The sequence below is a fragment of the Dipodomys merriami genome, unplaced genomic scaffold, assembly GCF_024711535.1.
Source record: "Dipodomys merriami isolate MVZ:Mamm:240054 unplaced genomic scaffold, mDipMer1.0.p SCAF_51, whole genome shotgun sequence".
Lineage (NCBI taxonomy): Eukaryota > Metazoa > Chordata > Mammalia > Rodentia > Heteromyidae > Dipodomys > Dipodomys merriami.
In genome coordinates this window covers 10,034,235-10,049,196 of record NW_027206080.1, presented here as the reverse complement: position 1 = coordinate 10,049,196, position 14,962 = coordinate 10,034,235, and the positions used below count along the sequence as shown (strand labels likewise).

The 14,962-nt window shown below is 35.5% G+C and overlaps 1 protein-coding gene across 1 annotated transcript in view; it reads left to right on the top strand.

Annotated features, from left to right (window-relative positions):
* Positions 1-204: 204 nt before the first annotated feature.
* Positions 205-14,962, top strand: part of Myo3a (myosin IIIA) — a 156,592-nt gene continuing 141,834 nt past the window's right edge. Inside the window, exons 1-2 of the mRNA XM_069998310.1 lie at positions 205-363; positions 3,853-3,987. Of these exons, the coding sequence (XP_069854411.1) occupies positions 205-363; positions 3,853-3,987 (294 nt within the window). The remainder of the gene's footprint in view (positions 364-3,852; positions 3,988-14,962) is intronic.

Genomic DNA, 14,962 nt, shown 5'->3' with positions numbered 1-14,962 from the left:
TAATTAAACTCATAAAATCTGTTTACAAAGATAATATTAAATTTTTCTGTGACTCTGAAGAACATTTAGGTACAGTTGTACATTTTCCATTGTATTAGTGAAAAGACTAGATAATTTCCCATGAGATTACATGAGCTGTTTAATTTCCCCAATTAAATATAGATGGAACTGTGCCTTTTCTTTCCAGTGATTTAAACCTTTGAGATGTTTGGAAAAACAATTTTGTTTGATAACTTTCCTGATCCTTCTGATACATGGGAAATCATTGAAACAATCGGAAAAGGAACTTATGGGAAAGTTTTTAAAGTATTGAATAAGAAAAATGGCCAAAAAGCAGCAGTCAAAATTCTGGATCCAATTCATGTGAGTCATTTTGGGTTTTTCTCTTCTCCATAGCCTATTTAATCTATATGAAACAGTTTTTAAAATTAACACATATCTCAAATAAACTCATTCATCATTATCATTGTGAAACAAATTGCAACAATTTGAAAAATATAGGAAAGTCTTCTTGTTCGATTTTTCTGGTTTACATGCTATATCAATAAAATATGTATTTTATATCTAACTTATAAGTAAATCAGTGTAGAAATACATAAATGCAATGCTCATCAGCTATGTAGTTCATTGATATTATCTTAGATTTAAAAATAATTAAAATACAAACTCATGGGACTAAATGTAACTCTAAGATGTCATTGTAACCAGATGTCCAAGTTTCCCTGAATTTGCTCAGGCTATAGGCACAATTTCTCTTATGCCAGATTGAAGAAGTAGTTTTGTTTCCTTATTTATTTTATTATTTTTAACTACTTGTAAAAAGAAGTTGCCATTTAACAAAGCAGTAATGGATACATTATATCCTGAATATATTATATAATGGCTACATTATATCCTGAATACATTATATAATGGCTACATTATATCCTGGTCAATGTCACTCCTTTCAACATTCTTGCCCATTCCTCTCCTATTCACCCTTCCCTCACTCTTCTTAATGTTGTACGCATTGGAGTTTTGACTGCATTCTTCCCTTCTCCTTGTAAAGGATTTTTTTAATGAAATTAATTTTTTGATTTGCTTATGTGTTTGATGGTCTTAGTCTATATTCATTGTGAAAAATTGGAATTCTTCTTTAATCTTATTGATCTTTGAGTGAAGTCCTTCACTGCTTTTTGGGGTGAGGGTGGTTAATAATTGTGATAAGAGAAAATACCAAAATACTAATTGTGATTTTTTAAAAAAATAGCCTATTGTTAATGGTGCAAGGAGAATGTCAAGATTCTGTTTCCAAGAAATGATTTTTTACTCGTGTGTGTGTGTGTGTGTGTGTGTGTGTGTGTGTGTGTGTGTGTGTGTGTCGGGATCAAAGTCAGGAGCTCATGTTCCTATTGAGCTACAGTCTGGCCTGGTCTTCTGAGAATGAAGGTTGGAAATTTAGGATTACTTGTTTGGGTTTAGTTTAGTTTAGTTTTTGGATTTTTGAAATATAAGTCATATTGGCTTCAAACTCACAATACCCTGCCTTACACTCCTGAGTCCTGGGTTTTTAGGTGTGTAACGCCAAGCCTGGCTAAGTGCTAGACTGGAGATATTTACCTCTCTCATAGTACATGGGCAAGCAAATAAGCTCAGAAGTCACATCTCCCCAAACTGTTGCTGAGATCCATGTGTGCAGTTACATGCCTCTTACACATACAAGTCATGACAATGTCCAGGGAGTGTGCATGCCATGAAAAGTGCACATGAGAACCCTCTGTCCTTGTCATAGCTCACCCGCTAATAAACCATGGACACAGCACAAGGTCTCTAGTTCTTTGTTCATCTGAAGGATGCACTTTTTATTATTTATTTCTACTAATCCCATTATTATGTCACTCTTGGGTATTGTTAGAATAGAGGAAAATGAGAGAAATTTATCTAAGGCAGTCATTTGAGACCAAACACGGATCATCCTAACTGCCTAGGAGGCTGAGACCTTGAGAATCATGGCTTGAAGCCAGCCCAGACAGAAGAAAGAGTCTATGAAAGTCTGTCTCTAATTAACCAGCCAAAAGAGCAGAATTGGAGCCATGGTTCAGTGGTATAGCACCAGGTATGAGCAAGAAAGCTGAATAAAAATGGGAAAGTTTGAGTTTTAGTACCACACACACGCACACATATACACAGAAATATATGTGTATTTATATGTGTACATATATACATGTATGTGTATATATGTATATACATATGTATATATGGAAGGGAAAATAGGACACACACTAGACTAAAAAGTTGAGAAATATTGTGCCCAGGCTTAACTGACATGAACTATCTTTACATTTACACAGAGGGGAGAAAGACACAAGTTACCCTACCCTAATGACTTGATTTTTGTTTTTCCATTGGCCTTTGATATTACAGTTTGGGATTCATTTCAATAAATAAAAGGACTTCAGTATCTAGCTTCTCCCATTCCCTTGTGTGTGTGTGTGTGTGTGTGTGTGTGTGTGTGTGTGTGTGTGTGTGTGTGTGTGCGCACGCCAGTTCTACAGTTTGAACTCAGGGCCTGGTCACTGTCTCTGAGATTTTTCACTCATAATTAGTGCTCTATCTCTTGAGACACAGCTTCACTTCTGACTTTTTGCTTGTAAGTGGAGATAAGAGTCTCACAAGTGGAGATAAGAGTCTCCAGGCTGACTTTGAACTGTGATCCTCAGATCTCAGCCTCCTGGGTAGCTAGGATTATAACCATGAGCCACCAGTGCCTGGCTATTTCCTTCTTAATGGAGAAAGAGTAGCTTAACATATATATAACCATTGTTTGTTTTCAATTTACTCATATATAATATACTTAGAAATTCTGCAAATCATGTTCTCTGCCGTTGTTTTAATGAAACACTAACAATGTATAGTACTTTATTTTGCTGCCTCTGCTCTTGTCACAATACATATGTTTTCCTTAGAATTCCTTACTCATTTGTCATGTCACAAGTCAAATAAGAAAGATTTATAACCAAGAGATTATAATCTTAAACCTAAATGCACCCATGAATTTTTACAAAGATTGACTTTTTTTTAAATGAAGGTATCTTACTATGATGTATATTGAATTAGGAATTTTCCCTGCAAGAAAAAGAGTAAGTGAACAAACTTGGGATGTAGTAGGGTTGGAATCTAAGCATCTCTGGCTCTGACTTTGTCAAGCTGGATTGTCTTCCTTTATATTTTCTTTCTTCCTCTGTGAGTCCATGATTCTGTAGTAAAAACACAGAGTTATTAGCTATCATTGTAAGAGCAATATTAGCCAAGTTTTATTTATAGTTCTGTGGGTTGCTTCCTGTACATGTCCTTTACCAGAAAGATGCCTGCATGGATGTGCTGCATTTTTATTGAGGTTGCAATAGCTTCTATTTTTCAATATGCCTTACTTCATCTTTTATAATTTAACTCCAGGTCACTTTTTTTGGAAAAGCAAGAATTTATTGTTCATGTGACTTGCTTTTGATAGATTTCAAATATCCGGTATTCTAAAGAAACAAGATAAATCTGCTTTCTGGTTCTAAAAGTTTTTATTTCAAATCAATGACTTTCTCACTGCAGCCAAATAACTACTACAATGAGTTGTTTTTGAAATGCATAGAAAAATAGCCTTTATTTCTGTTTAGATTTAATTAAAAAGTGATACACTTAAGATGCATTTGGCTAACAAGAAAATCATAATCTGGCCTCTTAATGTGATAAGAAATTTAATACATAGAACTAAACACAATAAAAATCAATATTTTGCCTTAGTAAAATAAAATTCTGATTTTGATAGTTATTATGTCATTGATATTGTTCATACTTTTTTAAAATGGTTTTTGAAACTAGGATATTGATGAGGAGATTGAAGCAGAATACAACATCTTAAGAGCACTCTCCGACCATCCAAATGTAGTCAAGTTCTACGGTATTTACTTTAAGAAGGATAGACAACATGGAGATAAACTGTGGTTGGTTCTGGAGGTAAGTGTTTCAGCATGATTTGTATAGGTAGAAGTTTGCATTGTGGTCCTGGAATGACACAGTGCTTAGGTGACATTAACCTCGTGAAACTCTTCTCCAGTAAAACGTGATGTCTAGTATGAGACTCATCATCTTAAGATACACATCAGGAAATTAAAAATCTACACAACTACTGAAAATTGAAAAGAAAATCAGTCTACAGAGAAAGACTGAAGAGTCTGAGATTCTCTTTTCCTTTAGGAAGAAAACAGTTTTAAAATGTGAAGTGAGGTTTATTATTGGTGATTTCATGAATGCTTTTTTCCTTCACTGAATGCTAGTAAATTAGAGAACCAAGTACCTACATTTACGGTCTGTACTTCTCAATTTGGATGCTCCCAAACCTTGAGTCCTTTCAGGCAAGCTGCTGGATATGGATATTGTGTGTATGTGAGGGAGGGCAAGATAAGGAGGCATAACGTTAGACACTTCCATCAATGTTTTGTTCTCTGCCTATTTTCTTTCCTTAACCCTGTATAGTTAGGCTGGTACAACCCCTGCCAGAAAACAAACAAACAAAGAAACAAAAAGCCCTCAGCAAATGCTTTACTTGGTATTCTCCTGTGTTGACGTAATCCATTATCACTTGCTTATCTGATTGCATATTTTCAATTTTGATGAACTCTCCTGACCTCTGATCTCCTTTTTTCTGTCTTCTTTTCCTTTGTGGTTTAGACTTTTTAGACCCCTTTACTGACATTTAAGTGGAGAATCATGAATGATGATCAATAAATTTACAGTTCATCTGCAAACTTTATTTGCACCACAGAGCCTTCCAAAATGTAAACTAGTATTTTCAAGAACATTTTCATGATAGGAAGCTATGCATTGTATTATTTTACCAAGTTTAAAAAATATCAAATAATCATATGTGTCCTTTAAAATTAGACTATTCTTTCAAATTATTTTATACTTATCTAGTTAAGAAAGCCTTATATTTTACAGTTAAATCATACCCTATGTGAAGCTAAAATTTTACTCTACTAAATTTAGTTACTCAAGTAATAGAACACAAAGTAGAAAGTTAAACCTTAAATTAATGAAGAATCTTAAGGGCATTTCAGGTTTATATTTCTTCATTTCAGATGCAAGGTTGTGCAAATCCTGTAGTCCTGAATAAAATTCTGCGTAGTTTTCAAACATTTTGAATAATGCAGTTTTAACTTTTCTTCCATGTAAAGTAATGGACAGAATAGTATTTAAATAGAGATCTAAATACTCTGGGTAATGTAGGTTTAAGGGAAAAAAGAAGAGTTTAAAAATATTGAATATCATTGATCAATCATTGTCTTTTAGTCTTTCAAGTCTTTATTCTGATTATATTGACATTTCTCCATGTTATCATTTGGAGACTCCTGACCATAGTTTAAATTGTTATTTTTTTGAGAGAGCAGGAAAGATTGGATAAAATGGTTTTCTATCATCCCAAAGAAATAAGGAAAAATTCCAACACAATGAATCAGTAGAAACTTAACTGGTTCTTTCCATTTGATCTTATATTTATTATCAGGTAAAGTTTTGGGAGTATCCCTAAATAGTATGAGAAAAATTATGTAGGTAGCATATATGTATGCATAGCATATATGTATACATACATATATATGTAAATATAATAATACTTTAGAAGTCTAATGTAACAAAATCAGAGAAAACATTAAAAATGCAGCAACCTTCCATCAGAAAGAATAACAGAAAGACTTGGAAAAAATTATAAAGTAAAGTAAGCCATACTCGAAGAAATATAGGCTGCATGGTTTCCCTCATTTCTAATCATTAGAATGTGCCTGTAAATCTACAAGCAAATCCAATGGATAGAAAAGACAAATAATTACACTTGGACATGATTTATTAAACAGCAATCTAAACATTCACACAGTGAGACCAAAGGAGGATAATCTTAGGAGAGAATCACAACAGTTCAATAGTTATGTGTATATGATCATATAAAATGATGCTTCCTGAAATGAACTCCAAGAAATGGAAGCAAGAGGTTTTTTATTGCAGTGTTTGCAATTTTTTTTAAAAATTTATTTTGTTTTATTTGTGAACATACTGTACAGAGGGGTTACAATTACATGGGCAGGATAATGCGTACATTTCTTACCAAGCATTGCAGCCTCCTCCTTTGTTTCTCCTTCACATCCCTTCCCAGCCTCCCCCCTCCCCCCAATCCCAATCCTTCTCCTTCCCCCCCTTCCCCCCCCCCCGCACAGACATTGTAAAGCTCGTTATGGACATGACAACTTGTACTTCTCACATTGTTGCAACAGGTCCACCTGTATCCTTAAACGACTTGTTTTTCCCCATCTCCTCCACAAGTTATACTGACATCAAATATAGTGAGAGCAGGGGTTATACTGTGGGGGAGGGACATACAAAGCAACAAAGAAATAATCTTATAAATTTGCAATTCTTTTTTCTTTCCTTCTTTTCTTTTTGTTTATTCCCTTCTGTCACTGTATTTGATTTTATTACCCTTTGCTTTGTGTATACATTTATCTGATTTGGGGAGGGGAGGGGAAAGAATAGAAATGGTGGGACAAAAGGTGAACCAATTCAGCAGTGAAACCCACTAAACACTATTTTGGAAATAAACTATACAAGGAGGGGGAAGAAAGTCTGGAGGGGAAAAACTGGGAGAGAATGAGAGAGGAGGTGACACTGTTCAAAAGGAAATGTACTTATTATCTTGGTTATGTAACTGCAACCCCTCTGTATATCATCTTTACAATAAAATTTAAAAATAAAAAAAACAAAAAAATGCAGCAACTTGATATACTGTATATAAAATCATTAACTTGCATATGTAAATCAGACTAATCATACATACTTATAAGTGGCTAGCTGTACAATTACCTGATTTATAAACATGAATGGTGCAGGTGCTCTGCTAGAAGCAATTGCAGAAAATTGGCTGTGACATACTTTGTGTAACAAAATGACTGCTAATTATACCTCTTATCATAATAAAGCCTCAATAAATTATTTTGCATATCTAATGAGAGGCCCAAGAGGGTCAAAGTGATGGAAAGAGTCCTACATACAATGTGAGATTTCTTTTATTTTTACCAGTAAACTTGATTAATTTTAAGTTATCTTTAAATTATCTTTAAGTAGTTGTACAAAGGATTGCCATTTTATAAATACAGCGCATCTTGGTCAATGTCAACGCTTTCAATGTTCTCACCTTTCCTTCCCAACCTGCCCCTTTCTTCACTTTTCTTCATCTTGTAGGATATACATTGAATTTTTGTCTGGATTCTATCTTTCATTCTCCCTTTATTCATATACCCTTCTCCCCTTGACTCCATTCTACCTCCTTTCAAGTACCAGCTTCCTGGTGTTTATTCTGTTGAACTTTGTCTCTGCCTTTCTAAGGAATCACACTATTTGAGTTCTCCCTTGAATGTACTACTTTTCAGTTAATACATTTGTATACGCTTGCTTACATTCTACAGAGATTACAGTAGAAGGTCTGTAATGCAGAGGATATATCTGAGCCATTGTGTCCCTAGTCATAAACCTGCCTCTTGGGAAACGTTATGTCAGCCTACACAAACTCCACGGTGACTTTCTAGCATGAAAAATCATTTTACTTAAAATTTCAATCCAGACTTAAAATCATAGAAATAATATTTCCCTAGATCTTATGGGGTAGTCCTTTTTGTTGAATTTTATTTTTGAATTTTTTTGTCTTGAATTTTATTTTTGAATTTTGGGGGTATATTTTTCCCTTTCCTGTATTTTTCTCCTATCTTATAACTCTTTGCATGAATGATGTACAAGATTCTGTTTAGAAATCTTCTTTTTTAATTTGCTGTATTTGATTTAGACTCTAAATCTTGCCAAGGTTGTATAAAAGAGCTCAAGCTTCTGATTCTCTGAAATTCCAGTTATATACTTGAATGAAACTAACCAGTAAGGAGTAAATGGGTGTTTGTTGTGATTGGTGTGTATGTATGTGTGTTTGTGTGTGTGTTGATGTTTGATGGCACATCTGTAGAGTGTTTTATAATCATGTAATAGTTTAGATTTTTCTAATGATGCAGGTATAAAGAGATAACCAATGTTTTTGTTTCTTTGATGTATGCCTCATTTTGAGATATTTTATTTACATTCCTTTCTGCTGTTGCCACACTTATCTCTAACCTGGCCTGTTTGGTAAGTTACAGGAACTACTTTTGACTTTTGACTTGCTTTATTTAATCCAAATGTACATTACTGAAGGTCAGCATCAAGAACTGGGGGAGGAAAGCTGGAAAGGTAAGGATTAGATTAGGTTTGTACATATGCTTATACATGAACCTGAAGACCCCAGAAGCAAGGTCCAAATTGGACTAAATCATTCTCATAATAATTCTTTGCTACTGATAAACACAAAGGGAAGAAAATAAAGATATTTAAGTGTAATTTTTCTGGCAAACAAGCACATTTAACTATATAACAAAACCCAGACTTTTCTCTCTGGAACTATTTCCTTAGTGTGCCTTCAGTCAGAATGGAACCAAAATTCAGAGCTGGGACGCCTTTCCATTAAAAGACTCTTTCTCTTATAATCCAATATTTCCTATAATTGCTCCTTTTACAATGGCGCTATAGAATATATTCTATTACTTGTCTGAATTGGCCCTGATTTGTTCACTCTTATTAAGGACATTACTTTCTCCTACTGCACTCCAATTATAGCAATTTTTCCTCTTTGAAATTATATCTTTTTCAGGAGATCAAAGGCTGGTAATTACAAGTAATATTTAAAAGCACAAAAATTCAGTAAATAGCTCTTAAAAGCTTCCAAGTACACATGTTAGATCATCAAAGCCTTTTTACTACATAGAAATACTACTTTCCAAAGTCATGTATTATTGGTTGTTTTAGTTTTTACTTTACTATCCACCAAGTAATAAAAGGTCTGTCATGAGGAAAAGGAAACTAAGTGATGGAAAGAAGAGGAGCTAGAATGGAGGAGTAGTTTCTGTTTGTTCAGCTATTAACCCTCTTAAGTTAGGAATACAGTGGGGACATAAGCCATGACTTCTTGGTCTATGTGTCAGGATCAGAGAAGCAAGACAGGTGTAGGAAGTTAGGTCTCGCCTTCTAACAGCACGGTGCTGTTCTGTCCTCCCTTTGTCCAGGCTCAGCTGCAGTGGAGAAGTGTTCTGACCATGTGATGCCTTTCATGTTCTTAGGACTGGAAAATCATTCCAGCTCCCATATAAATAAGCAGCTGTTACTCTGTGAGCTCAAAGCAGAGTAGACAGCCAGTTACCCAGAATCATTTGATTTTAGGTTTCATTTAAAGGGCAGGATGGAAAGATATTACTTTCTGCTCTTAAACTTAGGAAACATATGAATATTAAATGAAGTATCTGTATATTTTCTACCCACCCATCTCATCTAATCCATCTACTTATCTATTTTTCTATCTATCTATCTATCTAGCTATCTTTTATCATCTACTCATCTATCCATCCATGTATTTCATCTATCCATCTACCCATCCATCCATCTCATTTTCCCATCTATCCATTGATCTATCCATCTACCCATTTATCCACCTATCTATCTCATCTATCCATCTATCCATCCATCTGACTCCTGTTGTGTCCTTCTTGCTCAATAATTCTTTGGTTCTTACAAAAAAACCTGCTACTCTGAATAGAAGTACAAGTTTAGAGTATTAATTTGGGGAGAAAGATGTAAGATACAACATCAGGTATATTGTTATTTGATAAATTAATAAGTTTTTATTGTGCACATTAAAATATTTCTTCTGGTAAGTTACTTTCTCTTTGTTATCAAAGATTTCTTATTGACAGAATTGTCAATGTTTGCTGGTGTTTTCCCATAAATTTTAAACATTTTAGGGTGAGAGAACAGTTCTGGATTTATATTTCATTACTCATAGTTGTATACAATAACCAAAACACTTCTCATTGCACTCCTAAATGAGTCAACTATATTATCTACCAATAGTATTATTGACATTAAAATACTGCCTCTAATCCACACATTAGAAAATGCAAAACTTTTATTCACTATTCGAGTTATAAAATATCTATTTGCTGATGGTGCCAGGTTTCATCGATACTTGATCAATATTTTACTGGATACAGTGCTTACAGATTTTTCTATCCAGCTGGCTTTGAACCTTGATCCTCAGAACTCATTCAACTCGAGAAGCTAACACCTGGCTTAAATATGAATTCTTGTCATAACACACATAACAAATTATACATTAGAAGACAGAAAAGAAATGTTTCTAAGACATAAAGGAAATAAGCTTCTAACAGTTTCAAATATACTGTGTTACCTATAAGTAAAATTTGAATGTCTGCCTTTTGTAATTTGCTCTGTCCTGTTCATATCTGACACTTAGAAAATAATTTGAGTCTATTTTAAAAGTGTTTTGGTCTTGACTGTTTCTCCACAATAGGAATAAAATTATACAACTTATGAAACTTTACCATATCATTTGTAAGAAAAACAGTGTAAATTAGAATATGAACTAATGTAGGTCATAAGTAGGACATTACTCTTTTGTTGTTGTTGTTGGTCATGGGGTCTGAACTCTGGGCCTGGGCGCTGTCCCTCAGCTCTACAGCTGAAGGCTAGCACTTTTCCACTTGAGCCACAGCCTCACTGCCAGCTTTTTCTGCTTATGTGGTGCTGAGGAATCGAACCCAAGCCATCATGCATGCAAGGCAAGAGCTCTACCATTGAGCCACCTTCCCAGCCCCAGGAAATTACTCTTTTAATTGAACTCAGCTTTCCTCCTCTCCCCTAGCACTATGCCCCACCCCACCTCCAGAAAATGCCTCCCCCTAGTCCTAAGGATTGATCTCAGGGCCTGGGCACTGACCCCTAAGCCTCTTTGTGCTCAAGGCTAGCACTCTACCACTTGAGCCACAGTACCACTTCTGGCTTTTTCTGAGTAGTTTATTGGAGATTAGAGTCTCATGGACTTTCCTTCCTAGGCTGGCTTTGAACCACAATCCTCAGAACTCAGCCTTCTCTAACTCAGCTCTTTTTAAAGGAATTTATCAGGCATAATTTAGAAACAAAATTTAGATTTGATGAGGAAAGATTGTTGATATTCTTTAAATTTCCACATCCATATTTTCAGATAGGGTTTTATGTTTACACTTCCACTAAGAAATGTGTGTGGCAGGCATGTGTGTGTGTGTGTGTGTGTGTGTGTGTGTGTGTGTGAAGCTATAGTCCACTTCCAGCTTTTTGGATGGTCAATGGAGATAAAAAGTCTCATGGCAGGCTTAGGACCAAGATCCTCAGATCTGAGCCTCTTGAGTAGCTAGTATTCCAGGCTTGAGCTGCTATATTTTCAGCCTCTTGAAACAAAATCTGTCCTTGTCATCTCTGATCAATAAATATTTGTTGGACATAAATTATAATTCTTCTAAAAATCAATTTAAATGAAAGTACTGCTATACAAAATGTCTATGCTTCATATCAAAAATATTTTTGGATCAATACTATTGGATATAAATTTAACAATGAGCAAATTAGTTTCATTTCTGAGAAGACATTGTAAAGGAGCCTTGTTTGTATAGAATTTAGATGGATTTTGTATATCTTCCATGAATCAAGATCTTTTAACTTAGTCTTAACAATCAGGTTTCTTTTAGTGAAAAAGATGTATTTTTAGCCGTTTTAGGTCTGCCAAAAGATTAAACAGAAAGTAACAGAGACCTCTACAATGCTATATTTCTCCAATTATTAACATCTTATGTTAACATGGTACATTTGTTGGAATTTATGCACCACTTATGATATATTATGATTAACTAAAGTCTTTAGCTTGCATCCTTCCGCCTTATATATTTTGTAGAGTCTGACAAATTTACACCAGCCAGCACTATAGTTTAGCTCAGACACAGTTTCCTTATTCCCTGTGCTCTGCCTCTTCATCTGTCTTGAATACCTGATAACCACTGACTTGGTCTGTGGTTTAGGTTTCTTGAATGTTACACAACCCAGATCATACATTGTGAGCCTTTCCACAATGCTCTTTCTCTCCGCGTTATGCACTTAACACATGACCTTCCTGATATGGGCAATTCAATTTTAAGCCCAATTCAGACTTCTATTTTTCTTTTTTTTGTCAGTCATGGGGCTTGAATTCTGGGCTTGAGCGCTGTCCCTGCCTGAGCTCTTCAGCTCAAGACTAGCACTGTACCACTTGAACCACAGTGCAACTTCCTGGTTTTCTGATGATTAATTGGAGATGAGTCTTACAGACTTTCCTGCCTGGGCTGGCTTTGAATCGTGATCTTCAGATCTTAGCCACTGACACCCAGCTTAGACTTCTACTTTTTGTTTCTTAGATACATTGCCTAGTATTCAAGTGTGTTGCAATAATTGGACATCCATATACAATCCACACCTCATACTACATACAAAAGTTAAGTCAAATGGATCACTCAACTGCCTATAGGTAATCTAAAGGACATAACATTTTCTGAAGAAATTTTAAGAGAAAAGTTTTATAATGTTGGATTAGGTAAAGATTTCTCAGGACACAGGAAACATATTCTGTAAAATCTTTTATAATGAGTTCCAAAGCCTGGGTCCTTTTAAAGAAATGGCTTGGTATTTTAAAGGACTCAGTCACTTCTCAGTCAGTTGTGTCTAACACTCGGCCATTTATCCAGGTAAAAAGGTCCCCTGCCTTAATACAGTAGGAACTGCAAGTTTTGAAATTGACCAAACAGAGTCTTCTTTGAATGGACGAAGATGCTTCAGTATCTACATGTATAATATGGAGATGGTGACCCTTATTTCAGAGTAGTGAGGTTTAGAAATTTGTCCAGCACTGAGGAAGTGATCAATAAAGCCCCATTGTTTCTATCATATTTATAATATACCAGAAGTGTTTGGGAATCCAGTAAAATTTAATCATCATTTTTTTTATTGTAAAGATACTATACAGAGAGTTACAGTTACATGAGTGAGGTAATGAGTACACTTCCTCTTGAGCATTGTTACCTCCTCCATTGTTTTCCCCCTACCATCCCCTCCCTCCCTCCCTTCCCCAAGGTTCTTTTTTTTTTTTTTTTTGATTGTGATTAAGTGATTACTTAATTTCCGGTAATTCACAGTATTGTGGAATAATGATGCTCGTTTAAAGTCACAAGTTCATTCTAACTTTCCTGGAGCAAATTGTCTATCACAGTCTGTAATATATAACGGTGCTCACATGTTATATACCATATATGTGATCAGCAGCATGGGGATATTTGGTAGTGGTTCAACCAGATGAGTGGAAGTTCTTTGTTTCTTAAGTCCTGTTAGTTTTGTCATATCACCTAACATTTTGGATTTATCATCCACTTATCAGGGAGACCATGTACTGTTTGTCTCTTCGTTCTTGGCTTACCTCGCTCAACATGATTCCTTCTAGCTCCATCCATTTCCCTGCAAATGCCATTATTTTGTCATTTCTAATGGCTGCATAATATTCCATTGTGTATAGATACCACAATTTTTGGATCCATTCATCTGTGGTGGGGCATCTAGGTTGTTTCCATATCCTAGCTATTGCGAACAGTGCTGCAATAAACATGGAGGTGCACGTGTCCTTGTATATTGGTTCCTGTTGTTCAGGGTAGATGCCTAGAAGTGGTATGACTGGGTCGTAAGGGAGGTCAATCTTTAGCTTTCTAAGGACCCTCCAGACTGCTTTCCAAAGTGGTTGTATGAGTGTACATTCCCACCAGCAGTGTAATAGCGTTCCTTGTTCTCCACATCCCCTCCAGCATTTGTCGTTGGCTGATTTGTGGATGTGGGACATTCTGACTGGGGTAAGGTGGTATCTCAGGGTTGTCTTTATTTGCATTTCCTTCACCACCAGGGATGATGAACATTTCCTCATGTGTTTCTTTGCCATTTTTATTTCTTCATTTGAGAAGTCCCTCTTTAGTTCCCTTGCCCATTTAGTAATTGGTTTGTTAGGTTTGGGAGGGATTAGTTTCTTGAGTTCCCTGTATATACAGGATGTTAACCCCTTGTCTGATATATTGCTGGTAAATATTTTTTCCCAATTAGTTGGTTGTCTTTCTAGCTTGGTTGCGATAGCTTTATCTGTGCAGAAGCTTTTTATTTTAAGGTAGTCCCATTTGTCGAGTCTCTCTCCAATTTGTTGTGACCCTGGGACTCTGTTCAGGAAGTTCCTTCCTGTGCCTATTAGTTCAAGTGTCTCTCCTACTCTGTCCTGCAGTAGTTTCAGAGATTCAGGTTTAATGTTAAGGTCTTTAATCCATTTTGAGTTGATGTTGGTGCATGGTGATAGGCTGGGGTCCACTTTTAGTTTTCTGCATGTGGCTGCCCAGTTTTCCCAGCACCAGCAGTTGAAGAGGCTGTGTTTCTTCCATTGTATGTCTTTGGCTCCTTTGTCGAATATCAGCTGGCTGTAGGCCTGTGGATTTATTTCTGGATCTTCTATTCTGTTCCATTGGTCTTTGGGTCTGTTTTTGTGCCAGTACCATGCTGTCTTTGTTATTATAGCTCTGTAGTAGAGTTTGAAGTTCGGCATGGATAGCCCTCCCATATTTTTATCCCCTAGAATTGTTTTGGCTATTCTAGGTCTTTTGTTGTTCCATATGAATTTTTGGACTGTTTTCTGTATTCAGTGATGTACATCATTGGGATTTTAATAGGAATTGCGTTGAATTTGTATATTAGTTTTGGAAGTATTACCATCTTTACTATATTAAGTCGGCCTATCCAAGAGCATGGGAGGTCTTTCCATTTCCTAGTGTCTTCTGCAATTTCTTTCTTTAACTTTTTATAGTTCTCATTAAATAGTTCTTTTACATCTTTGGTTAGGTTAATTCCTAAATATTTTATTTTTCGGGAGGTTTATTGTGAATGGGGTTTGCTCCCTTTATTTCCCTCTCTTCCTGTACATTATCAGTGTATA